At 40.6% G+C, this 26,292-nt stretch overlaps 1 protein-coding gene across 2 annotated transcripts in view; it reads left to right on the top strand.

Moving 5' to 3' along the window:
• ATRN (attractin) overlaps window positions 1-26,292 on the top strand; it is a 154,940-nt gene that overhangs the window by 23,677 nt on the left and 104,971 nt on the right. For both annotated transcript variants that reach the window (XM_030041414.2, XM_041126062.1), the window contains exons 2-4: window positions 11,334-11,417; window positions 15,404-15,517; window positions 24,770-24,898. In XM_030041414.2, coding sequence (XP_029897274.1) covers window positions 11,334-11,417; window positions 15,404-15,517; window positions 24,770-24,898 — 327 coding nt within the window. The remainder of the gene's footprint in view (window positions 1-11,333; window positions 11,418-15,403; window positions 15,518-24,769; window positions 24,899-26,292) is intronic.

Raw genomic sequence — 26,292 nt, 5'->3', positions numbered from 1 at the left:
TACATCTGAGGATCTGCGTCAAAATCCTTTTTTCAGGACAGAACCAAATCGAAGTTAACCTTCACACTAAGCTGTTTTCTAACTTGTTTTTTTTTTTTTCTTTCTTTTTTTTTTTTTTAAGGGAACAATTTTCCCAGCAGGTAACACTGATACGTAGTAGCTTAGAAATTTTTGAATGTCAGACAGGAAATAAAAGAAATTATTTCTATCCCTGTTAGGAAAGTGGGTCAAGCTGTGATATTTATTTATAGGATGTCTCAATATTTTGATTTTCCTTTTTTTGCTTCAAAACTGATTGATCTTGGGCTTGAGCTTTTCTGTAAATGCTGCTACCAGGTACTATGCTCTGCATTTGGCCTAGAAATCAGCAGTGGTGGAGGGGGCCAGGCTTGCAGCTAGAACAGGCTTTAAACTTGCTTCTTGAGCGTTCAGATGGAGTATTTTGGGGTGCATTGGTTAGGAAGAACTGGGCAGCGGCTTCATGCGTAGCTTTGGAAAGGGGAAAGGATTGCTGCTGCTGATTTTATTTTTGTTGTAGAGACTTGGGGTTTTGCATATGTCCTAGTAAAGTGCAGCAGGATGATTGTCCTCCACTCCATGGGGATGACCTTCAACTCCATTTATTTCTGATTTCTGCTGGCTGGAAGGTTAAGTCAGCGGCTCAGCTCCATTTCATTTGCAATACAACACACGTCCCACCAACGAATGCTTTTTGCCTGGGTTTAAATGTAGGACTGGTAACTTGAAAGCTTATCAAAGTAAAGTGCTCTTCAACTGGAGGAGAGTATTGACGTGTCTGTCAATTCTGAGCATGTGCTTTAAAAATTTTGATTATGACGCCTTATTTACAAGGTACACAGGTGTGGTGTACTGCGGTTTAAATGCTTGTACATGTACTTAAGATACATTTTTGACTAATTGAATATTTCTAATTTTGGGAAGGTGCTGAAAAATCATCTGACAAACCTTGTGTGCTATTTGCAACTGAGTGTGAATCACAATTAACTTTTGAAACAAAAGGGAGGGCAGAATAACGAGTGAAAAGATGTTGACTGCTAGAAAAATGGATTCAAATTGGTAGAATCAGAAGTGCCTCTTGAAATGGTCTAAAATAGCTCATTTGTAAAAAAAATATTTCTTTGGTAGATTATTAAGCCTTTGAGCTAGCAAGATCTTGAAGAAATTTGTCTAGCTATGTGTTAAGTTCTGCTTAGACCAAATATGTGTAGACTCTTTTCTGTTAAAATTACACTGATTGTATTTTACCCTAATATGAGTTGGGAAATCTTGCATGTATGAATACAGATGATACAAGCAGGAATTGTTAAACTAGAATCTTGCATAGAATTTGTTATATTTTTAATTCCTAACCAGAATTTAAGTAGTGCAACACATTATTTTTTAAAAAGGGAATCTGTAACCTTCCAGAGTGGGATGATGAATTTAGATAATAAAGGATTCTGCCCTCACCCCTTCTAGAAAACTAAACAAAAACATAATGATTGGAGATAAAGTTTGATAAATGCAAACTGGAATTTGGACACGGATTAAGGAAAAAAAATTAAATGACATAGTTTTTTTTTTTTTTTTAATCCTTATGCATATATTTAGAACCATCATCTTTTTTTCTAGAAGATATACTTTATTTAAACATAGGTTATAGTGTTTGTTTTATATATTACCTGAAGTCAGGCTGGATCATCTAATGCAATGAATTTTTTTTTGCTTTTCCAGTGGTAGTCCTTGATGGGACCTGTCTGGCTCTGGAGATCTTTCATCATTAGCCTTTAATGATTCTCTTTGACGATCACAATGATGTGTTTTCTCCTTACTTTCATCTTGCAGGTTGTTGAGTTTTGGGTGATGCTGAGGCAATTTGCGCGGGGTAAGACTGTTTGCAAGGGCTCTTGGCCAAAAGTTGTAAGGATTCATTGTGTGCGAGGGAAAGAGAGGGTTTGATATATTCCTTTTTCTGCTGCAAAGTTAGATGGTTTATGATGTGCGAGCTTTATTTGCTTCTGCTCTGCGCTGTTGTCTCCTCCTGCCTGGCGTGAAGCAGACGACTTACTGCTATAAACTCCAGGAGCATTTCAGGACCACCAGCAAAGGATGAGAGTCGAGTTTTTTCTAGACGTTACAAACACTTGCAGCTAAATTATCTTTATTTCAGAGAACTAGGCCAAGATCCAATAAATGGATTTGTGAACAGATGGGGAAAGCATAGTGCAACTGTTATATCAGCTTAATAGACAACTGCTGTAGCGTCCACCATCTGCGTGGCCGTTGTCTCAGGTACGAGTGTTGGATAAAGGTGGGCTTGAAGGGGATGTCGTGAAGTGGCCTTTTATCATGGTAACACTTCTGCATGTAATACAGGCATTGGGGAATGTGTTTTGAAGGAAAAAAAAAAAAGACTGATAATCAAGATTGGAGTTGTTGCGGTATGGAGGCGGAGATCAATGGTAATACAGAGATAGTAGAGCAAAGCCACAGAAATCTGCGCTTACAAAATACTGTTTCTGTGAATACCGCTCTTGTGGTGTATTGATAATAATATCTTCTATTCTTTGTTTTCCCCAGTAAATTTGAATGGGGGGGAAGAATTTGCAGTAGTCAAGGTACACAATCATGTTTACATTTACACCGCAGCTTGGATGTTTAGTTTGACAGAGATAAAGCTGAGGTTATGCATTGAACGATGCTGTTTTGTAGTCTCTGAGATGGGGTTGGAAATAAAGCAAGAGTAGGATAGACAGGGATCTAAATTTGAGATATTTTCAGTTTGAATTGAATAGCTGGAGAAACTTAGAAGCAAGAACGTCAGGTGGAGCTACAGCATGTTTCTGGTGGGTTCAGATGCAGATGTTTTGATTACAAGGCAGGGTCTCTAACTGGTGGCTGTGAAACTGGTGAAATGTCTGTGTCTTTTGGGATCCAGCACGCATATTTTTTTTTTTTTTTTTTTTTTTTTTCCCCAGTGCCTCTGACATGAGGAAATGGGGTTGGAGGAGGGAGACAGCTTTTCCGTTATTGTTTCTGTTGTCCGAGTGTTGAGGTTGGGTAACTTAGTGTCTTGTCGAATGATTTCTCCCTGGATATAATTTGCTTACATATTATTACAACTTTTGGGTTTGTAGGGTAAGAGAGAAGGCAAGCTTCTTCCATAAAGAGGAGCTGAAGTGCATTCTTAGATTAAATGTCTTCGAAATTCCTCTCCTTCCCCAGCAGGAGAGCTGGTTGGGCAAGCAAAACTTTAAAGGAATGACTAGACAACTGGGACAAGCTCCAGGTGTGGCTCAGTTTATTTAAGCCGAGGAGGGGATGCGTTTCAAGGTCGGCGCTGCTGATGATGCTGAAAGCAGCTGGCAGCGCCGGTGGGATAATGGCAGAGGCACCAGCCAGCCCCGAAAGAGATGACTTCGATGGCATTCATTTTCAGTGACAGCAGAAGAGCAGGAGCTGGGATGGTGTGTCAAGATTGGGAGTGTGACGGAGATACTGGTGGCCAACTGGAGAGGAGCAGTGTTAAAAAATAGTTGGTTTCTAGCTTGTTGACTTAATGATTTTTAAGACTGTAGCAGCATTTGTTCCTTCTGATCTCTCTCAGGCTGTCCACAGTCATTCAGTCGTCTTTGGAGTGCAGCAGCTTGTCAGATCAAGGCATATCTTTCAGGAGCAAAGAGGGATTTAGCAGGTTTGCAAGTATCAGTGCTGCACGTTGTGACTCAGACGGGAGAGGCTGTGTTGATAGGTTTTACCTGCTGCAGTTTCTCTGAGCATCCTTTCTCAGACCTCGAAGGGCTTTCCAGGCTCTGCCCTTATCTCTGATCAGCAGCCAGGAAATCACTTTCCATATTTTTACATATCTCACACAGAAGAGCAAAGCTAATCTCTTCCTTTGAAGAAACAGTGTTTCCCATATCAAATTAACTGTGTCAGTCATTCAATTTTTTTTTTTTCTTTTCCCCTGAAGCAAGACAGCTCTTAAGCATCAATTCAACTGTCCCATGGAAAGTGGGATGAAAACAGAAGCTACTAAACATAGAGGGTGATCATCACTCCCCTCTGACCTCTTTCCCATGGTGAGATTGGCAGAATGGTGCAGAGTGACCTTGAAATACCTGATCCTCTTTGGGAGGAAAATCCTGATGAAGGCAATGCAGAGAATGGTTTTGTAAGCATTGGAATAGCAGCTTGTTGCTGTGAGAATGGTTGAAGATGCTCTTTGCTTGCAAAGCCATCAGATTTTGTAGGGATTTCATGGCGGTGTGCCTCTCAGTCACAGAGTATAGCAGTTAATGGCATTATGGTGGGAGTTTTGAGCTCTCACTTTTCAAATTGAGTGTTCAGGTCGGCCGGGGTTGTAGCAAACTACTGGGAGGCACCTTCACTCCCACTTTGTGCAGCTTGTGGCTTGATGGGAATTGCTTGAGTACTCTTTGCTGGAACCGTTGAGGAACGTCCCCCTTGAGGTTGGGATCTTTCTTCAGATCCCGTGTCAACCCGCCAGCACCCGAGGAGGAGGAGGAGATGAGTTGGGGGGTAGCACCATCCACAAGCTCTTACTTCAGAGTTTTGGAAATGACAGGGTAGAGCTGTCTCCAAGCCGATGCAGAAACTGGTGCGATAGCTCCATGGAGGAGTAACTGAAAAAGCGTTAGGGTGAACAAGCAGTGACTTTGCACCCTTAATTGTGGAGTTAAGGTGATCAGATATGACATTTCAGGGGTTACGGTGACAGCAGTGACTTTTGCGTGAGTTTACACATCTTAAAGAGGACTCAGTTATTATGGTTGCAGTGGGGTGGGGGCTTTGGATGTGGGAGGGAGTCTCTATGTACACCCAGAGTAGTTCGTAGTCTTTGGTTAGGTACCTATTGCTGCATAGCCTAAATCCTTATCAAATTTGATTTTGCAGTAATGTCATTAGCTTCATCGGTGTGAGACCTGGCATGTAATTAATTGTATCTTCCTAGCTGTACCTGTGGTGTGGCACCTAGCTGACAGAAGAGGGGATTTAGCTGTTACACGTTAGAAATTCATGAAATAGATGCATAGATTTTGTTTATCTGCTTCTGTCATCCCCTATGTGGCTGATCACTATTCCATGCCTATAAATCAGGGCATTTGCTTATAGCAAACCCTAGAAGGATATATTTTTTAACCTCAGTGCGTTTATTGAGAAAAGGAACAAAGCTAAATTGTTAATCGATTTAGGGTAGTATGCCATTGTTCTGGTAATAGGCTGTAACAGCCCTTTCTTTATTGGCTTCAACTGCAAATTTACCCGAAACAATGCCTTTTAATTGTGGTGTGCTTGAGGCAGCACAGCAACACTTGGGAAGGAAAGGGGAGAGAGAAGGAAGACTCATTGTTTGCATCAGTCTCTAGATTTAGCAACTTCAAAATTAGGCTGAGCAACTGGGTTTTGGGTTTGTTTGGGTTTTTTTTTCTTTCCTTTTTTGTATTTTTTTTTAGTGGAAAGGCTGTCTCTAGACAATATGCTGATAAGTTTTCTGTGGCGTTAAAAGTGTCACTGCAGTCTTACCGAGGGCAAAACAAACCAATTTTGAGACCCGTTGATGACCTCTTGGAGGTTAAGGTTTAATGTATTTTATAAACCAAACCAGCCTGCTCACCTTTTCTGGTGAGTAATGAAGAAAAGGCAATCTGGATTTTCTCTTTTGTACTTCTTCTGATGAAAATAAACATATTCAATACCCCATTGCCAGCATGTAGTGTACCTTTAATTTTGCAGTGCTTTGGAAGTAATTGCTGCAAAATGATTTAGTCCTAAGTTATAAGCTACTCTCGACTTTGTGACTTTTTTGTACTCTGCTATTGGCAAGAGGATTGCTTTAGATTTATTAGATGGTAATTAGATAACAGCTTTGAGTCTTTGCCTAGTTGTGCAGTTCATGTCTCTGTAGGAACTTTGTCAGTGTATACTAATTTGTATTTGAAAAATATACACTGCTAGTATTACTCGTGTTGTTATTAAAAACACATGGATTTATCTGGTAGTTTCCAGTACTCGGATTTTGCTTTTTACCCAGGAGATACCATTGCTTGCTGTCTGATTTTCTTGCATTAGCGTTGTGCTTTTCAGGGGCTCCCAGAACTAGCAGGGAGTAGCTAAATACACAGAATTCTTTTACATAAAATATTTCTCTTTGAAGCTCTCTGTTGTGAGATCTTCATCCTTTTCATTGCTTCCCTTTCGTCTTTGTCTTAGAAAAAGCTGAAATAGGCAGCACTCAGAGTTTGAGCCCTTTGAATACGTGTGCTGTAGATTCAGCTCCCTAACTCTCTTTTTTCCCTTTTGATTCTTAAATATTGCAGTCCACTTGAAAATCAGTGAAAAATTTACACCAGCTGTACATAACATTGTTGCCACCTGGTAATGTTTGAAACAAGGCCTAAGTAGGGTGTGTATGCACATAAGTATATATAATCAATGTGTAAGTATATATTTTTAAATCTGAGTTTTGTAAACAGATCCTTGAAATAGTTTTTCCACCCTGGAGGTTTTAAAGTCATTACTGTAGCTTTGTAGGTGCTAAATGCGTTACCTATGCTTTGTGTATGTTTTTCCACCTGTGTGTATGTGTGTTTATTCATCAGAGATAATAACTAAATGACCTTGCTTTTTTATTTTCTTAGGGTGTAGCAACTGCTCCTTGCAGAGTAGTAGCTGTAACACCCAAGTAGTACAGAAGTGCTTCTTGTAGAGTAGCATCAGGTACTACCAATTTAACAAAGACAAATGGGAATCGATACCTTTCCATACTTTCTGGTGTCTGATTTTTTGCATCTGAGTGATAAAATTATCAGTATGCACAAAGCATGAGGGCAAAAGACCTCAGAGCCTGGTGGCATTGGTAGCAGGTTACCTGGAGGTCGGAGATTTTTGGTGTACCTCGTGAGAGCAGTCCTGAATTATAGCCCCGTGTATGTTAGGAAAATGTCCCGTGTTGAAGTACTTCGTTCCTGGAGTGTTTTTCCTCCTCGAGTTTCTCATGTATTCCCTTCCTGAGCCTTTGCTCACAGACAAAGCCAAAAGATTGTGTAGAAGTTGTCCTAGTTATCAGCGCCCACCAGTCCCACTGTCACGTATAGCGCAAACAGAACCGAGTCGGAAGGGACAAGGGCTTTTGTTTGCTTCTTTTACTAGAGCTGGGAGATCAGTTTAGCTTTCTGTATTGAATGTAAGGATAAAATTCCAGCTTCAGTTTGCTTTTAGTGCTTAGTATTTATTTCTGTCTGTCTTGGAGCATGTCTCTGGGAGAGCGTGTATAGAGTAACGCGGACCTGCTAATGCCCTGCTCGTGCCAGGCAGGACGTGGGATACAAACTTAGTTCCTATTTCTTTTGCTTTCAGAGACATCAACTCTGATTTTTTTTTTTTTTTTTTTTTTAATATCCTGTATTTGTTCGTAATGGCAGCACCTTCTAAAGCTTAGTAAGGAATCTGAGTAACTTATCTCTAAGTACTTAACTAATAGCATATCAAAGAAATTTGACTTTGGTTATTTTTTTAAACCTAAATCCCATGTTTTGTTTTTGCATTGCTGAAATATGATTAAATTATGTTGATGTTGAAATGCCTCCCCCCCCCCCCCCCCCCCCCCCCCCCCCCCAAGATGTGGCATGGCTGGGGCTACAGTACTAAGGGGATTAATTTCCACCCCCTCCCCGTCATTCTTGGTAGCATTTCTGTGGTGAATGATTTAGTAATTTTTTTCCAACGAAAATTGTTCAGAGAGTTTTATGAGCAGAGGCTCTTTGAGAGCTTGACAGATTGCATAAGTTTGTTTTTAGCTTGTGAGACTTGCTCAGGTTTCCAGAGTCTGCTTACTCTTGGTTGCATGCAAAGTGCTGTCAGTGTTGAAGTGTTGATACAGTTTGATTCCTAGCTTTTCCATAGCTATTATTTTCAAAAGGATGAATTTTTAGACAAAACGTCTAGATGTTCTTGCCTACCACTTGGAATTTGCATCTGTTTTTGCAAGGTTCTGGTCAGTAGATGAGTAATTTGAATTTTCAAAGATGTTGAAGCCTTAAAATATATAAATATATATGTGTGTGTGTGTTTATTTATCTACATCTATATTTACATCTACATCTATCTGTATCTCCAGAGAAAATACAAATGCTTCCTGTGCTTCTGAAAATTGGAGTTGTTTCTTTGCTTGCTTAAGTATAGATCTCCCACAGAACTTTAGTAACTGGCTTTTAAAAATGTCAAGCTACATTTCTGAGGTTGAAAAGTATTATAATAAATTAATATGGAGGAAGAGGAAGGGGGTTTCCAAAATCTGTGGCGTTTGCCTTTTTTAATTTGGATCAGAGATGAACCTTAAAAGTGTTCTGTGGAAAAGATTCTGGAAAAGCATTTTGAGTCAGTCAAAATATTTAAAAGGGATTAGATGATAACATTAACAGATCACTAGGAAAAGACACAGCAAAAGGTTCCAAGATACTGTTTTTGGGAACTTCTGATCTTGCTTCCTTCTCTTTTCTGCCAAATTTGATTTTGCAGAGTGTTTTTGTTTTACTAAAACTGTGTTTAAAGTAGGACGATTTAATTTTGCCAGAAGGCTGTGATTTGCTCCAGCCATGTGCTGAAGATGGAGTTTATAACCTCTCTAGGTAGGAATCCTGTTTCAGATGCCAGTATGTGTTCTGCCAGAACGTGGTGTTTGGGCATTTCAGATACTGCTTCCATTTGATGTCATCCTTCCCTGGTAATTTATTTTCAACTGTTTCTGCTATGCTTCAGGTATTTGTTAAAACCAATCTGGAATATTTTGACTAATGCATATGAGATGGGAGTGTGCATCCGAACGGTCCGGCTCTTGGTTTTGTCTTCAGCCCATGCGTGCTTCTACCAGTCTCTATGCTAAAGCAGAGGATGCAGAATCTCAATATCGGGTTATTTTTTGGGAGCCAAAGTGATGTATCAGATCTGCTGCCCCAAACTCCTGCTAGATCTGTCTCCCTCAGCCTTGATGAAGTGAGTTTGTCTTCTCTGTTGTCCATGGTCTTTGAAGAAAACATACCTTGTTAAAATCTATGGAAGGAGGAGTTACAGCTGCAGCCAGTAGATTGCTACCTTCATTTTGTCTTATAGCGTGAATGTGTTTGGTTGTCACATTTTGTGTAGGAGTAATAGAAATGTGAAAGTAGGTTTTGCACAGCTTTGCTCACTCTTTCCAGTACCTGTATTCATGCTCATTACAAGTAATGAGCATTGCAGGTAATGAGCATGAATATCAATTTCCTTCGTACCACAACAAAGGGTTAAGCATAGTTCTGAAATCTGTTCTGAACTTTTCATCAAAACACCCTTCTGAGCTCCAGACTGGGTTTCACAGAATCATAGAATCACAGAATGGTTTGCGTTGGAAGGGACCTTTTAAAGGTCATCTTGTTCCAACTCCCCTGCTGTGGGCAGGGACATGTTCAGCTAGACCAGGTTGCTCAAAGCCCCATCCAACCTGGCCTTGAACACTGCCAGGGATGGGGCAGCCACAACCTCTCTGGGCAACCTGGTCCAGTGCCTCACCACCCTCACAGGGAAGAATTTCTTCCTAATATCTAATGTAAATCTACCCTCTTGCAGTTTAAAGCCATTACCGCTTGTCCTATCACTACATGCCCTTATAGAAAGTCCGTCTCCAACTTTCCTGTAGGCCACCTTTAGGTACTGGCAGGCTGCTGTAAGGTCTCCCCAGAGCCTTCTCTTCTCCAGGCTGAACAACCCCAACTCTCTCAGCCTGTCCTCACAGCAGAGGTGTTCCAGCCCTCTGATCATCTTCGTGTCCCTCCTCTGGACCCGCTCCAACAGGTCCCTGTCTCTCCTGTGCTGAGGACCCCAGAGCTGGAGGCAGTACTGCAGGGGGGGTCTCACGAAAATGGAGCAGAGGGGCAGAATCCTCTCCCTCGACCTGCTGGCCACCCTGCTTTGGTTGCAGCCCAGGATACGGTTGGCTTTCTGGGATGCAAGCGCATGTTGCCAGCTCATGTCCAGTTTTTCATCCACCAGTAACCAAGTCCTTCTCCACAGGGCTGCTCTCAATCCACTCATCGCCCAGCCTGTATTTGTGCTTGGGATTGCCCCGACCCACGCGCAGGACCTTGCGCTTTAGCCTTGTTGAACTTCATGAGGTTTGCACTGGCCCACCTCTAAAGCCTGTCGAGGTCCCTCAGGATGGCATCCCTTCCCTCCAGCATGTCGGACCACACCACACGGGTTGGTGTCTTCAGCAAATTTGCTGAAGGTACACTCCACCTCCCTGTCTACTGTTTGCTGTTGCTTGTTTGGACATCCCTGCAAGCAGTGTCTAGACAAATGCAGTTGTCTAGAATTTGCGCCGTACAATGTTTTGCAGATGTTGACAATAATAAGTCCTTCGCTGGCTTTTTTCCCTTCTCTCTTTCAGTGGCATCTTGAAATTTTAATGGTTTTAAATACTGGCGTTCATTGAGTGTCGTGGGATGAACGATTCCAGCTGTACTTTCTGCTTTTAGATCCTTCTCCAAAGTCTTTTGCTACCGTCAAGTTGTCACCTCCTGTTCATAGGCGCAGAGGGGAAGGGATGTTCGTAGGGTAGTCCTGGCACTGTCCTGGCGGTGGGGACCACTCGGCTTTTTGACTTCAGTGACTTAATATGGGATGACGTGGGGATGGGAACATGCTACCGAAGGTCGGGGATGCCTGGAACTGCCATGCTCTGACATTGTTCTGAGTTATGCAGCCCTTGATGCCTGAGGAATTAAGGTCTTATTTTGCACTAGAGGGTTATGGGGATCAGTCCTCCGTTTGGGAGGTCATCAAGGACCTTGTGAAGAGTCAAATGCAGAATGGGCAAGAGGTTGTGCCATGGACTTCATCTGAACTTCTTGCAAGAATTGCGTAGTTTGTCTAAATAAATGTGTTAGGAGTAACTTTAGCTTTTCTGTTGGGGAATTCCTTTTGCTGGCTGGCTGGTATTTGTCTGTGTATTAGTCTTTGTTTGTGGAGGAAGGTCTTTTTTTTTCCCCTAGGGTGCTGATTTGAAACAATACCATCAGTCTGATGAGAAACCATCACTCTCGACTGTCATTCTTTAAGGACAATCATCAGAAAGCATGTACAGAGAGTTTTAACAGGAGAATCCCAATTGCCCCATTGTTTTGTGTTGCATTGTTGTTGGTTTGTTTGTAGTGCCTCTTAAGTAAATGAAGATCTAATGATGGATCTTCTAAATTTAGGAAATCATTTATGAATATTTAATATCATTGGAGACTAATGCTTGTCTGTGGTTTGTTTTTTTTTTTTTTTTTTTACAGACTCACTGGCCCTTCAGGGTATGTAACGGATGGGCCTGGAAATTACAAATACAAAACAAAATGCACCTGGCTCATTGAAGGAAGGTAAGTGTAGTAAACATCTTGGTTTTTAGTGTTGCTTATTGTAACTTTTAGGTGACGTTTATCTGCATTGAGTATTTTTTGATCTCATGGTTCTTTTTTTGCTATTCTTAAAACTAGATAGGGCAGCACTTAGGTATTTTTGGTAAATAAGAGGTTGTTTTTTTTTTTTTTTCTGCAACTAAGCCTTCCAAACTGACTTCTGAATTTGAGGTTTGCTGTGTAAAATACCCTTCACATTGAAACTGCACATGGAAAATGAGAATAAATGCAGTTGTGTAAATAAATAAAGAAATAAAAATATTTAATTGTTATCGTAGTGGGCTATTCAATGTTTGGGATTCATTATGTATGGGACTTTTGGCAGTATGAAAAAAGTAGAGGAAGCTCTATTATAGCCCTTATTCATGAAGAATCACTTTCTGTAATGATGCTCTTCAGATACGTATTTGCTCGCTAGGCCATGAGGACATCAGAGGGACCATTGACCTTTTTTGGCAAAGGTCTTCTGAGCTGCGAGAAGTCCCTTAGACATCTTCCTCTCATTTCCCTATTCTTCCTGTATTTGATCTTTATATTGCTTATAGTGATTTCTTGCAGAGATTTTAGGAGTAGCCCATTTAGTACATGTCTTCTGACTGTCACCTCGTTGATGCTACAGCAGTTCAGAGACTCTGACTTGTTGAAATACGTTTTCATAGTACCAAGCTGTTGCCAGGACTGTAAAATGAATTTGTTTAGTCTCTAAAACTTTGTGTGGTCAGTTATGATGCTGTGTGTTAACAGCTGTGCATTAAGCCACATTCTATACTGTTCCCTGAATCTGGAAGTATAGAGGTTTGTGGATAGGAACAAGTCATGTGAGAGCATGCATGATTTCACTTGCATTGAACGCTTTTAAGCTTGAGGTCTCTTGGCATCTTGGAGGATCAGAACTTACTAAAAGGCCAGGGTATACTTTCTTCTTTAGTCTTCTCTCTATGTTTGGGAGGTCTGATGGGTGGGGGGAATTGGTATTCACTTCATCTACTTCAGATGTTTATTTTGGATGAGTAATTCAAATACCTAAGCTCCCAAGATGTTCAAAGGTGAGGACTAAGCTGTTCCAGAGAGCCATGTAGATCGCTGAAATTGGGAGCCTACCACTCACTATTAACTATATAAGGAGCCCAGTTCTTTAATGTGGTTAAGATCAAAAGTTAGATGCTGTAAGTAGCAACACCTCTTAATTTTTGTGGGTAATAAAAATACAACTGCAGCCAGTTCAGAACTACAAATAATTAAAAAAATGTTTTGCAAGGATGTCATTACAGACAAACCACCCTCAGCAATTCTAGTACAGTCAGCTTAACCTTCATAGCTTTTTTTCCTAAAGGATAACGTGACTCATGTTTTTATCAGAAGTGAAGTGCTGCTCATGGGTCCCCGATAACGTCACCGTGACTGCTCTTTCAGCCTTTGCTAGTACTGAGAGGCTTCCTAGGGAACTACCACTTCATGGGGTTTGAAGTGAGATCTTACTTGCTGTAAAGAGGTGTACAAAAATGTTCCTACTTTCATAGCCAGGCACTTAAGTTGATGTCTTTTTCCTGCTTCTGATTGTTTGTACCCTGCTGTCAGAGGATGGTGGTAAACAGAAAGGAGAGAATCATGCTGATTAAAACAGCTGAAATATGCACCCTTGTGAAAATAGCCCAAGCTCTCTGCCAAATGTGAAATTCCCAGAGAGATCTGGACTTGGCAAACAGCGTCTGCAAAGCTGTTAAATTCTGCTGAGTGCCCTCACCTCGTTGCTAGCATATCGGTATGTGGACGGCTTTTGAGGTTAGCAAGTAAAGGTACAATCCAAATGTGCAGTTGAAGACGCTAGATAAATTCAGATGTAAAATAAGCCGTGTGTTCCCTACTGTGCTCATTTCCTTTTTGCATCGTTCCTGACTCTTCTTGGCTGGTGTCTGTTCTGTGTCCTCATCATGGGGGTGTCCTTTTTACTTTTCCCCAGGAACATGAGACAAGGCAGATGAGATCCATCCAGCCTGGGGATGCCCATGTGAGGCAGAACCTGTAACCATGTGCCTTGCAATTCTGCAAATGAGTGCTGTCTGTTAATGAATTGTTAGCTGTAGCAAAGATAGTATCTTTCTTTTTGTTCTTGGTCTAAAGCTTTTATTGATTAAGTGTTTCTTTCTGCTCTACAGCTGTCAGTCAGTTAAAATAGAAGCAAGCCCCCTACAAATTAATAGGCTGCTCAGTTTTGAAACAATGAGTGCTCTTTGTACCTTTTCTTTAAGCAAGACATTATCCTTGAGTTACACCTGCTGCTCTTTTTGCAAAGGTCTGGAGTAGATCATTCTGCCTATCAAAAATTATTCTTTTGCAGAATAACTCCCTAAAGAATTCCCCTTCTGTGGGAAGGAAGGAAGGAAGGACTCTATGGCAAGCTGACATTTTATTAATTTATTTGATTAGGATGAACAAGGATTTCATCTGAACCCAAGGGCAATGCTGTTGAAGAGATCCTAATCACTTGCATCTCTTATTTCAACAGCTAAAGCTGTGGGTAGGAAAAAGCAGTGCTACTATAGATTCACTTTCTTTTTATCTCGGGTCCAAGCATAATGTTAGTGGTGTTTTCACCCTCGTTGAGCTGAGCCCTAAATTAGGTGTCTGCTGTGGCTTCTGTGTGATTCTCTTTAGATGCATCTTTGCATATTAGCCATGAAACTAATGGTATCTAAATGCATGTTATTTGGTTATGGCTTAGTGGGCATCTTTTGTGTATGGAGGGGAAGAAATACTGATGTGTTTTGGTGTCTGAACTACTGTTTCCATCCCCACATGAATGAAATAAAACCTTTTTCCTGCTGATACATCTCAGAAGATCAGACCCCTTGCTGGTCTTCTCTTGACTTAGTAAGTCAACAGAGTAGACTCTTCTTGACCGGCAGTGTTAACATGGGGCTATGCTGGTCCCGCTACATCCAGGGGGAAGGCAGCAAGTCTCTTCACAGGATTTCAGCTCTTTCATTCTCAACTGGTACCGGTATTGTTTGTAACACATCTCCAGTAGAAAGTCAAGCAACCTGGTTAGCATTTGTAAGAAATGAGGAATAGCGAGTGGTTACTACATCTTGAGAGTCCAAATAATAACCAAAGACCTGCCTTCTGGCAAAAAGTAAAGCCCCGGGGCCTCCCGTCCTGTAGAAGATGGGTCTCTTCTGCATTCTCTTGACCTGTTTTCTCCAGCTCCCAGAAGGTGGTGAGCAAGGCTGAGAATTTCTTTAGTTAGCATCCACTGAGGCATAATCCCAGTTTCCAGTTTGGAGGGGCTTCCCGCAGGAGGGCCATCCTGCAGTACTGCGCAAGTCATAAAGTAACAGAAGAAGGATTTCTGCCAGCTTTTGGGCAAGTCAATAATCTCAGGCCATCGCAATCAAATCAATGTGCAGAAAATCCCTTGAACAAGAAAAATAGCTCTGGTTAGTTCCCTGATGGTGGCTGTGATTCTTCATAAAATCGTAGAATCATTTTGGTTGGAAAAGACCTTTAAGATCATGGAGTCCAACTGTAAACCTGATGGCTGCCAAGTCCACCACTAAACCATGTCCCAAAGTGCCACATCTGCATGTGAATGTATTGTCCATGTAGATTTTCCATGCTTACCCCTGCAAAGCCCTGTCATTAGGGGAGTCAGTACTGGTAAAGAGCAGAGGGCTGACAGTGCTTGCTCTTCAATTTCTGCCATTGGTGGTGGGGAAAGGTTTAAGGACACAGTTTTTCTGACCATAAAGAATCTGTTGCTTAATACCAGGGGAACGTGCACACCAAAAAAGAAAGCCACAGCATGTTGGATGCATCTCCGGTTACAGTGAGTTGCTCAGTTTCAGTCTTGTGAGGAGCTTCGCGCTGGAGGAGTGAGTTGGAGGGACTTTGCCATGCGTGTCGAGTGGCTAATTACAAATCTTTTATTTATTGTAATTTTTTTACAGGCCAAACACAATCCTCAGGCTTCGATTCAATCACTTTGCGACAGAGTGCAGTTGGGACCACTTGTATGTGTATGATGGAGATTCAATTTACGCTCCCTTACTGGCAGCTTTTAGGTAAGTTCCCCTTGGTAAGAGTCTAACTGTACACAATGATGTTTCTTCAGCTTGGACCCCGAATCAAATGTGGCTTCTAGCAGTATAAATATGTTCCAGTAGTCTAAAGATGTAATACTGCCAATACAGCACATATAGCAAGTGTCCTTTTGTGCAGTCATCGTCAGCATAAACAATTAAGGAGTTGTTTTTGCTTTTACAATGAACAGATCATGTTACTACACTGTAGCATGTAAGTATTATGTTTTCATTTCCAAATCCTGATTATCTGAGAGACAAAAAAATTATTGTCATCTGGTTGAGCTTGAGATGATTTGGTATGCAGGCTCTTTCTAAAGTAGAATACTGCCCCATTTATCAGGTTTGAACATGACTTAAGTTTAACTCATAGCATGTCAATGCTGACAGAAGGCAAAAGCCAATTAATCAACATTGCAGACATACAGGTCTCGTAGAACTATGTATATCCTGAAACTTTAAAATTTTAAACTTTGGAACGCATTCAGAAACAACAACGATGGGTCAGACAACCTTGTAAAAACATGTGTAAAAATATCTGTTCTTCTGATGGATGACTGGTATTTGGCTCATCTGTCTGTGGTGAGAGACTAATTTGTGGATGCTGGTTAACAGTCGACATTTCACGAAGAGACATAAATATAACTTGTGCATTTATGTACTTTAGTCTTGCAGTGACAAGCACCACCTTATGTTTTCTATTCTTTTAGCTGAAATTAGAAAAATAATCCCAAGTTGGGTGTGAAAAAAATAATGGTTCCCTTTGGACTCTGCTTGTTCCAAGTGGCTGATTAACTATTTCCAGAATTAACCTTCTGCTGTGCTTCATTTCATTTGTGAAATGAAGTTCTAAAAATACTTCATGTTTGTTCTAAAAAATCCTTGTAATCTCTGTGAGAGGAGATCGGCATAGGAACAAAAAGTTGATGATAAAAATTAAAAACATCACAAGTTTTCTTTGGTCTTCAGCTGAAAAAGCAGACTTGTTTTGTAGTGAAAGAATGCTTCCTGTAAACCTTCAGACTAACCTGAGGTCAAAACAGGACACACAAATGAATAATTATGTTATTCTCACCACATCTGAGGAAGAAGAAGAAACCTCTCTTCTAAAAACCTCCAAAACCTGGAAGTGCTCTCGTGAATTGATATGCAGGAAGAGGAAGAAGTGTCATCTTGACTCATAGTCATTTTGCTCTAATCGAGCTAATTTTTAGTATGCTGTTGAAAAGGTGAAATGATCATGATTTGTGCCTGCAGTTTCTTGTGTGTTTTCCAAAAATTAATAGGCTTTTTAAATTGAGGTTATAAGTAGTTCACAGCATTAACAATTATGGTTCAGACTTTAAAATCATCTGTAAATCACTAGGAAGTCTGTGCCTGAGGACAAGCAAGCGTGAGCTTAATACAATAACATTTTTGAGGTAGGAAAAAATTCAATTATTTTTTTAATTGCTTCTTTAGATGACATTTGAATTTCATCTTCATTAGTAATGAGCTGTGTTGTTCAGTAAACCAAGTTCAGGAAATAGCAGATGCTTCTAATTTTGATGAAGTGCAAAAAAGCATCTGTTGAAAAATACCTTTCCATGACACCAAAATAAATGCACTAGAATTTTTCAAGAGCAGTGTTCATATTTTATCTCTTTTCTTGGGTTATGTTAAATTTTAATATTAACCGTAACCCTATTGCACTCTTCACTATTTTTGCACTGTGCCAGTGGATTTGCAAGATTGAGCTTTGTACAGTTGGAGACTGTAAACTTTCAGAGTTTGTTGATAAACACTGTAAATTCCTCCCTCTCTAAAGCTGTTTTTTTGTTACCTCCCTGACTTTTTACATCAGTTGCCTGAGCCCTCACTTCCTTCCCTGCTCTCATCTTGTTTTCTTGACCTTCTGATGCTCGCTTATGTTTGTTCACAATACGGTATTTACTCTGAATATAAGATGATCTTGGAAACCCTCAGCACTGGACTTTAAATTGAACTTTAAATTGGTTTTATCAATTTTTAACTGCAATAAATATTTGCATAATGCAAACATTTACACAGTGCAAGTTTCTGCATAAACAGTTTACTAAACTTCTCATAGCCTGAGTGCCCTCTGGGCAGTCTGGTCCTGTACATTAAGCTTTTTTTCTAATGAGCAGGTTTACAAATATTTTTGCCGGTTTCTATTTGTGATCATAGGCAACATGAGACTGTGTAAATGTGCTGCTTGAAAAATGCAATAAAAGAACATGGAGGAAACAGAAACCCAGAGTGTCTGTCTGCAGAGAATTAAGAAATCTGAAGCAGATAAATACACTCATCATCTGTGAACTTTGTTGGCTTTGTTTTTAACTTTACTCCACGTTAAACATTTACTGGAGCTGCTTTTGCACCTTTATTTTCATTTTCCGCCGGCCGGCGGGGGCTGTTTTCCTCTTCAAAACCAATCGTTCTTGCGCAAGACCTTTGGCCGCGGCTCTGCTCTCGGCGTTGGGAGGGTGAGAGGGCTCAAACAACCTCCCAGTTGCTATCAGGTGCCAGATGGATGGTTGCACTGGTATTGCTGACAGATGTCAGCGGCTGCCCCACGGCCACTCGCTGAGCTGGTGCCTCCACGTGAGCTCTCGTACCCTCGGAAAACAAGAGCAGCTCACCTTCCTTTCGTTACCCGCGGGCGAGTACGGCGCTTGTACACCCAAATTTGAGTCTAGGCACAGAACGTGGGGTGAGGTGGGTTGGAAGGGACCCTGGTGTGATCCATCGCTCAAAGTAGGGCCAGATTCAGGGTGGGATCAGGCCCTTGCTCAAGACTTTGCCCAGTCAAGTTGTGAGTTTCTCTTAAGGGTAGAGATCTTGTTGATCCTCTGGGCCAGTGGTCAAGTGTTTGGCCACCCTCGTGTTAAATAATAATAATAATAAAAAGTGAATCTTGTATCTAATCAGAATTTCCTTTGCTGCAACGTGTGTCTGTTGCCTCATGTCCTTCTTCTGTGAACTTCTGGTGCTATCTCCTCTGTAATCTCTCCTTAGGTAGTCGAAGGCGGCGATTAGATTTCACCCCATTTTCTGCCGTCTCTCCTCCAGGCTAAACAAACCTCGCTGCTTCTGCCTCTCCTCGTATGTCGTATGGTTGTCCCCTTCTATTTTTTTCCTTCTATTCCCTCATTTTTTTTGCCAGAAATCGTAACCCACGTTGCTGCCGTGGACACACGCAAAAGCTCGCTCTTTTTCTTCTGCGTTGTCCTCAGTGCCCTTCCTGAACTAACCTGCAAACCCTGCTTTTACCCCTCATCATTGACTTGTCTTATATTGCTTAGAGGAAATGATCAGCTGATAACAGCAGGGGGCTTGCTAATGAGGATTAATTATACTGGGAAAGGTACAAACCATGTTGAGTCGGTACTATTTGTGCTACGAGAGTATCCAGAGGAGCTAATCAACTTAGAGCTGATGTTACACGGACTTAGAGGAAGAAGCGGTACTCGCCATAGGCAGAGAATAAACTGCGGGTGTACGTGCTCTGCGTAAAGACGACGAAGGGACTGTTAATACTTAAGTTTTATTGCTCTGTTTGCTTCAAAGCATGAGTTGGATGTCCTTTGCTCGTGTGCGTAACCAGGTTTTTCCTTATCGATGTTCTCGCCCTCCTCTGATGGAGCTGGCACTCGGCACATCATCAACCATCACCTCCCAAATCAGTTTTTATTCTGCTTCCTAAGATAGGGGATATATTATATTACAACCCTGTGCTGGACTGTGTTGCAATACAGTCATCATGCACACGCTCAGTTCATAGAGCAGACCAGTTGACTTTTTGTCCTAGCAGCCTGTCCTCTAAGTATTTATTATTTTTCTGTATTTGTTTTCTTTGCATCCACAGTAACTTCTAGAGTATTGATTGGAAAAAAAGAAAAAAAAAATTGGCGTAAAGTGAGGAGCAAATATATTTGGGATTTTGCTAGAAATGTATCTGCTGAATGATGTTCCCTTGTTCACATTTACTCTGTGAGCCCATCAGCGAGCCAGCTGATCCTTGGGTTGCGTGAGAATTGATTAATCAAAATGTCTTTGTGGTAGAAAGTCAAATTTCTTAGAGAAATGTAAATGCATTGTATCAAAATTGCTTTTGTTCACTAAACCTGTAAACTCCTTCAAAAACACCAAATCAATTTGACAAGATGGACAAAGAGTTTCTATTTTAGGGTTTTGAAAAGTGTAATCCTCTGAGTTAAATCAAGGTCTATAAAGGAAGTTTAGAGCAGAAAGTTTCTTCAGTTCATCGCTTTCTTGGTTCTTTTTCCTTAAACTGTTTCTGATGGACTGAAGAATGTAATTTTTTTTCTTTCCATGAATTCAAGTATCCTTTAAAACTCACTTACTTAAGCTGAACAACTAATATTTCTCAACATCCTGTCCCCGAGCTTCATGGGTGTTGAATGATAACAACAGTGTTGAGGTTTTAAAAAAGGGAAAGGCATTTGCACCATGGCTGATAGCATGGTCTGTCTTTCCAGGACTAGATACTAAAATAATTTTTTAACTTTTAAAGTACTTCTTCACTGTAACGGCAAAAAAGGTGTTATTTCTGTTGAGGCTTCTCAGTCTGTGTTCTCTCGAAATATGGCTTTTAGAGTCACACTCACCGCTGACATAATCATTAAAAATTACTGAATGGCTCGTGAGACACATTTTAATATGCTTGTGGTTTGTCCTTAAGTTCTGCCGTCTCCAGAAGGAAGAGCTGAGGAGGTTTTGGGGCAAGTCCCCTTGATCCGGAGGGCTCTGCGGGCAGGCAGGCTTGCCCCGTCCTGGTGCTGCAGCAGCTGGGTCTGTCTGTAGTGCAAGATGGTTTCAAGAAAAATTGTACTTTGGGGTGTTGCCAGCTCTCAGTAATAAGTTTTTTTGTTTTTTTTTTGTTTTTTTTTTTTAACTGTCATTGTAATTGCTTTTTCTTCAAAAGCCCATGTTTGGGATTCATCTTGTTGTACAAGAGTTGTAGCTTTTCCTTCAAGTAAAGAAATCGGAGATGTCTCCTTATTTTCTCTCCCCCTTTTTTTATTTTTTGGCACAGATTCATTTTTAGTCTTTTGTAATTTCTGGTTTTGGTTTGTTTGTTTCTACTCTTGTAGTTGTGAGTATAGGTGAGGTGCATGGACTGTTTTTTAATAAGGGAGAAATGGTGTCATTTTGCATACATGTGTGTCCAGGTGGATCAAAGCATTTAAAAATTAGAAGAGAATTGTTTTGCATTGCATTTCGATACATTGAGAAGCCAACGTACTACTGATTTTTCAGTATCACCTTTGTCCTTTCACTTCTCTGTGATCTGTACTCTCTCTTTTCACCCTTTCGTGGCTCCTGTCTTCTTCCTTTTTGTCTTGTTTTCTGCTCAGTAGAGCTTCTTACGCTTTTGATCTCTGCCACGCTGGCAGGTTGTGTCTCAGGAGAAAAGCATCACCATGATGCTTGCACAGCAAATCAAGGAAAAGTAATAGAGGAGATGCCCTCTGTTTTGAACAATTCCCATTTTTCTGTGGTGTAGGGGAGAGAGCAAGGCAGGCGGTGTGTGCAGGGCAATAGAGAAGTTGGGTCTCCTGGATATTGTTTTTCACTCTGCCACTGACTCTACAAATCCAGCGCACAGAAAATAGAAGTTCTTTCAGGGCAAAACAGAGGGTTGCCTTTCAAGGTCTAAGAAACAGTGTCATTGGACAGCTTAGCTGAGTAGGAGTATTTATTTGCTTTGGAGTAGTGATGATTGTGAAATGTTTTGAAACCTTATTTAAAAAAAAAAAATAGAAACGGCACATTGTAAAATAGGCTAATCTTGGCCAGAGTTGAGTCTCTGAGAGATTTTGGATTGTAGTTTATAGGAAGTTTTGCACAATCCTTTATCATTCTCATTCTATTGGATTTTTTTTTTTTTTTTCATGGCAGGTAATGTAAATTCTGGTTGTGGTGGTTTATTCAAAATGATGCTGTGCACACAGTAATTTATTCTCGGCTTTCAAGGTTCAACCTTTCAAGGACCTGATTGTTTTTGTTCTGTTGTGTTCTCTTCGTGGCTTTCTCTGAAAGAAATGACTATCTATTAAGTTTCATCAGGCTGTTTTAAACTTCTGTAGGTGGGATAATGTCCTCTTTAGTGTATTTACATAAGAGTCTTCAGAAAAAGATGGAAAGAAAGGAGCAAACGGGAGATGTGGTGAGAGCATCCGCTATGGAGGTGCCAGCGTTCTTCCCAAACAAATCCCCAAATCAAGATTTCTAAGCGAAAACAAATAATTGTCCTGTGCTAGTCCTTTTATTAGGAAAGGCTATTGGGGGGGATTTTTGTCTTCTCTCACTACCACTATTCACTCTGTACTTTTATTCTTTGCTGCTGTTATTCTCCCCTCTAAAGGGTCTTCCTGTTAGGTTGCCTTGTAATACTAATGTTAAGTGCTGCAAGAATAAGACTGAAGAAGAATAAACCAGAGCAAAGGAATTTTCTCTTGTCCCTGGGCTGTAGTTTGCCTTACCCTGAATTACATTCAGATGCCTGTTTTCCTGTGGCAGAGACATACTGTCCTACAGTTTGCATTACAAAGGAGAACTATGAACCAAATATCAAGGAGAAGTTTATTAGACCTTTTTGTTCTTTGGTGTTGTGGGAGACGGTCTTTTGGGAGAGATGATCTTCAGATCAGAAGTCTCAAATTTTGGAATGAAACAGGCACCTCTTAGACATGGAGAAAAAGGCAGCGAATTTTGTCTTTTGATCCCATATCCTTGAGATCGGAAAGAGGAAAAAATAATTGGCTTTCTCACAAGGAACTATTTATCGAGCTAGATATCTGCAAATGTGCTGGAGCTGTTTAGCCAAAACATGGGATCAGGTTACTGCCTTATTATGGCATGTTGCTAAAATGAACGATAGCTTTTTATCCACAATAAGACCTGTTGTGCAAGAAGGGCCATTGTACGGTTCCCAGACTTACTCCGCTGTAGGTAACATGTTCATCTGTTACTTCTAGTGTAAACAGCCCCAACTTCTATAGCAAAAGTTTTTGGAAAGACTCACTGGGTGTCTGTGTTCTTCTTCGACCACACCAGTGTCTTGTATTGCGGGGACAGAAAAATTCAGGTCACAAAAAAGTGCTTTACAGTCGATGTGAATAGGTTGCTGTGGATAGCTGTGAGTGTTTTCCTTGGGTCTAGAAGCTCATTTATGCTGTCCTAGGGAACTCTCTTCAACTGCATTTGCTTTCTGTTCTGCATAGATCTGAAAAGAGGAAAAGTAAGTTCTTTTCAGGGGGAAAAATTCTTTTCATTGTTGCTTTTTAGTCGATGGTGCCCTTGGATATTCAGAAGTCGCAGGGCACGAAATCAGGCTCGGCTGCTTTCCCAGGAGAGCTGCCGCCTGCCTGCAGCCCCGGAGCGGCCGGAGCTGCCTTCGGTTCCCTTCCCGACACGCTCTGCTCTGGGCTTTGGAGTCTCTCCTCATCAAAAAGCTGCGACTTAGCCTTTGAAAATAGGGCTGAGGCTGGGGGAAAGATGGTTCTGTACAAGAAAATAACAGCTGCCTATGAATAGGTGGTGGCAGACAATGCGCTTTGGTTAGATAGAGGCTTTTAAAAAAATAAATTCAATAGACTTCAAATTTATGCTTGCTCTTATGTCTTTTGTATGAGGGAGGAATTGACTTTTGTTTTGTTGTTGTCAGGCTTCTGTTAAAAGAACAATAAACATTCTCTTTCAGATACAAACTATTTTGTGCAATAGGTAAATAGGTAGTAGTTACTCTTTTCGCGAGACATTTAGTCTCCTCATCAGCTTACTCCAATTATTTTGGCAAACCATTCTATAAATCTATACTGTGTCCAGTCTCGAATACTGTAAATAGTCTTGTCCACCATCCTCGCTTCTCTCTGCTAACCCTAGAAAACTAAAAGGCTGGAGGATCTTGCAGAACATGGAAGGGTGTAGAGAAACAGCCAGAGGCGACCAGAAGTGCAAACCAATGAATGAGGTGGGAATAGTGAGTGTGACAGCCTTTTAGGACAAAAAAGACGACAAATGCGGATGTGGTAAGTCAGGTGGAATTTTATAAAAGAGTGGATGGCAGGAAGACGGTGAGTAAGGGTGATTGTACTTATTTCTCAAAGAGGAAAAGCCCAGCAGGCAGCGGTGGATGATCAGGCAGCAGATGTAAAGCGAGCGTACAAAGTCCTTTCTCTACCATTGCAGAGTTAAATTGTTGTCCTCCCTGCTGCGGATTTTCCAGGTGAAAAGGGTATAAATGGTTGAGAAAGGAATTGGATAGGATAGAAGCATGGATGAATGGTTTATTTAAATGTGCTGACTTGGGTGCGTTCTCCAGGTCAAAGCACCTGAACCGTGGGCTTCTGGAAGCAGGATAATACGTCGCCAAGATGCTCTGTACTTGCTTTAGTTGTCACAGTCTTTCCCAAGCATTTGCTGTCGCCCATAGTCAGGAGGAGATACGGGGCTTGGCAGACCTTTAGTTTGGCTTGGTACAGCAGGTTTTACGCTTTTTGGGACACACTAATTTCTGTTTTCAAATATGCCACCTCCTTTTAGGAATGGGTCCTGTTTAAATCATGGCAGAATTATAAGAGAGGAAAAGTAGGTTTTTGGTAATAATAACTGGAATTCTAGACAGCATCAGGTTTACTCGGGTTAAACACTTATAATATACATTTATCTTTCCAAAGAGCCAAGTTGATTACTTCAGGATTTTCTATTTGCCTTCCTTTCTGCCACCGTTCCTTCTTGTAGACAGAAGTCATGCATATTGAGGGCAGCGGTAACGCTACTCTCGATAGACTCAGTATCCTGATTTGTCTGCACTTCTTGGTCAGTAACATGGACAGTGTATGCAGATAATTAAGCCAAGCAAGAGGGCTTAATAAACTGGTCCCTGAAGAGTGTGGTTTTATATTTCTGAGAGGGTCTTGAGGGTTCTTACGCCTTTGAGAATGGGGTTGTTCTGAGGTTTGGTTGAGTGTGCATACTCACCATGTTGAGACATTTTCTTTTGAATATTTAAGGAGTTCTGTTGAAGAAAAACAATCTGATAACGTTGCTCTGTGAATATTGTTACTTTATGCAAATTCATTATACTTCAAATAAATGCAAATGAATGCCTTGATTTTCAATTGTTTTATTAATACTGATGCATTTACTGTTATTGTTTTACTCCCTTTTAACTGCTAACAATGTTTTGGTTTTTTTCTTTTCCAGTGGTCTTATTGTTCCTGAGAAAGATAGCAATGAAACTGTACCAGAAGTTGTAGCTACTTCTGGATATGCCCTTCTGCATTTCTTCAGCGATGCTGCCTATAATTTAACAGGGTTTAACATCACATATAAGTAAGTAGTACCACTCCAAAGTGATGTTGCAGGTTGAGCAAAAGGAGGTTTCCTCTTTTCTCAGTTTTGTCTTGAAAAAAGCAATTGCCATTAAGCATGTAATTATGAGTAGATACTTGAATTTAGATTTTTATCTTTATTATACCCTTGCAACAGCTAATAACTGTAATGTGCTCAACATTTAACTTCAGTTGTCAATTGTAAGCGTGGGCAAATATTTGCTCAAAAAGACATCATGTTATTTATTTTTATGTTACTAGATTTATTTGATCATATTCAGTCAACCAGAATTGATGTATTTTGTGCATGTGTGTGCTCTTATGCATTCTGTAGAGATACTTCTGCACAAACACACTTTTGCATAAGCACACTCGTTTCACTTTGGACACTGGCCTGTACCTACTGTTGAGGATCCTCAAGCAGTTTTCTTTGGGATGCTCGCTCTTATTCAGTCCTGGGATTGAATTGCTTAATCTGGGTCCTTTATACTCTGGAATGGTTTTATTGTGTTCTTTCATTTGTATTTTAAATATTATAAGCGGGTGCTTTCTGTTCACTAACGGATATTTAGCCCTCATTGGTAAGATTTTAAAAATAATTCTAGGGTACTCCCTAATTCATCGACTGTTTTTTAGAAAGGTTTTGTTTTGATGTAAACGATCTCAATGTGGACGTACTAGCAGATATGAAATTTCTTGCTTCTGGTAGGGATCATGGGCTTTGAATTTTTTGCTCCTACAGATAGAAATTATGTTTGTGCTGCACTGGGAGATTTTAATTTGGGTGTACCTTGCAGAAGTTTTCATCTCTCTCAAAAAAAAATCAGCTGAAAATCCTTTGTCACAACTGACTTTTTGCAAAAATCGAATTTTCCTTAAAATGAGGTGCTTAGTTTTTGAATACCAGTCTTGGTGCTTTCATCCTTATTAAGCACTTAAATATGCAGTGGATTCTTTGAAAAACGCGGAAAATGCAGCACTCCTTGAAAGCTCCAGAAGAAAATGAGGAGCCTTTGCGAAGTTACTTGAAACATAGCAGCTGAGGCAGTAGCATTTTGAAAGTCTGGCTGATACCATAAACCATGACACCATCTACCGCCAGCTGTCTGTATTGCACCATTGCAATACAACGGAGACCCGCTCTTAAAGAATAACCTGCTGTTTTTAAGTTCCTTTGAGATATTTTAATATTTCTGTAACTCTTCACTTTCTTGATCATTTCAAACGGTTTTCAAGTACTGGTTTGTGTTTTGTTTCTTCTGTGTGTTCTGGTCTTTAGGTTTCCTCCTAACATTTTTGCAGAGAGTAGATAAAAGGGTGTATTTATTTCTTTTCAGTTTATCAGTCTTTATAGTTACTACTGGACATAGATACTCGACAAACCCTTGAGAAATT

This window comes from Aquila chrysaetos, chromosome 1, assembly GCF_900496995.4.
Source record: "Aquila chrysaetos chrysaetos chromosome 1, bAquChr1.4, whole genome shotgun sequence".
Classification (NCBI taxonomy): domain Eukaryota; kingdom Metazoa; phylum Chordata; class Aves; order Accipitriformes; family Accipitridae; genus Aquila; species Aquila chrysaetos.
Note: the sequence above shows the minus strand (reverse complement) of the source record. Positions and strands in the feature narration are given on the sequence as shown.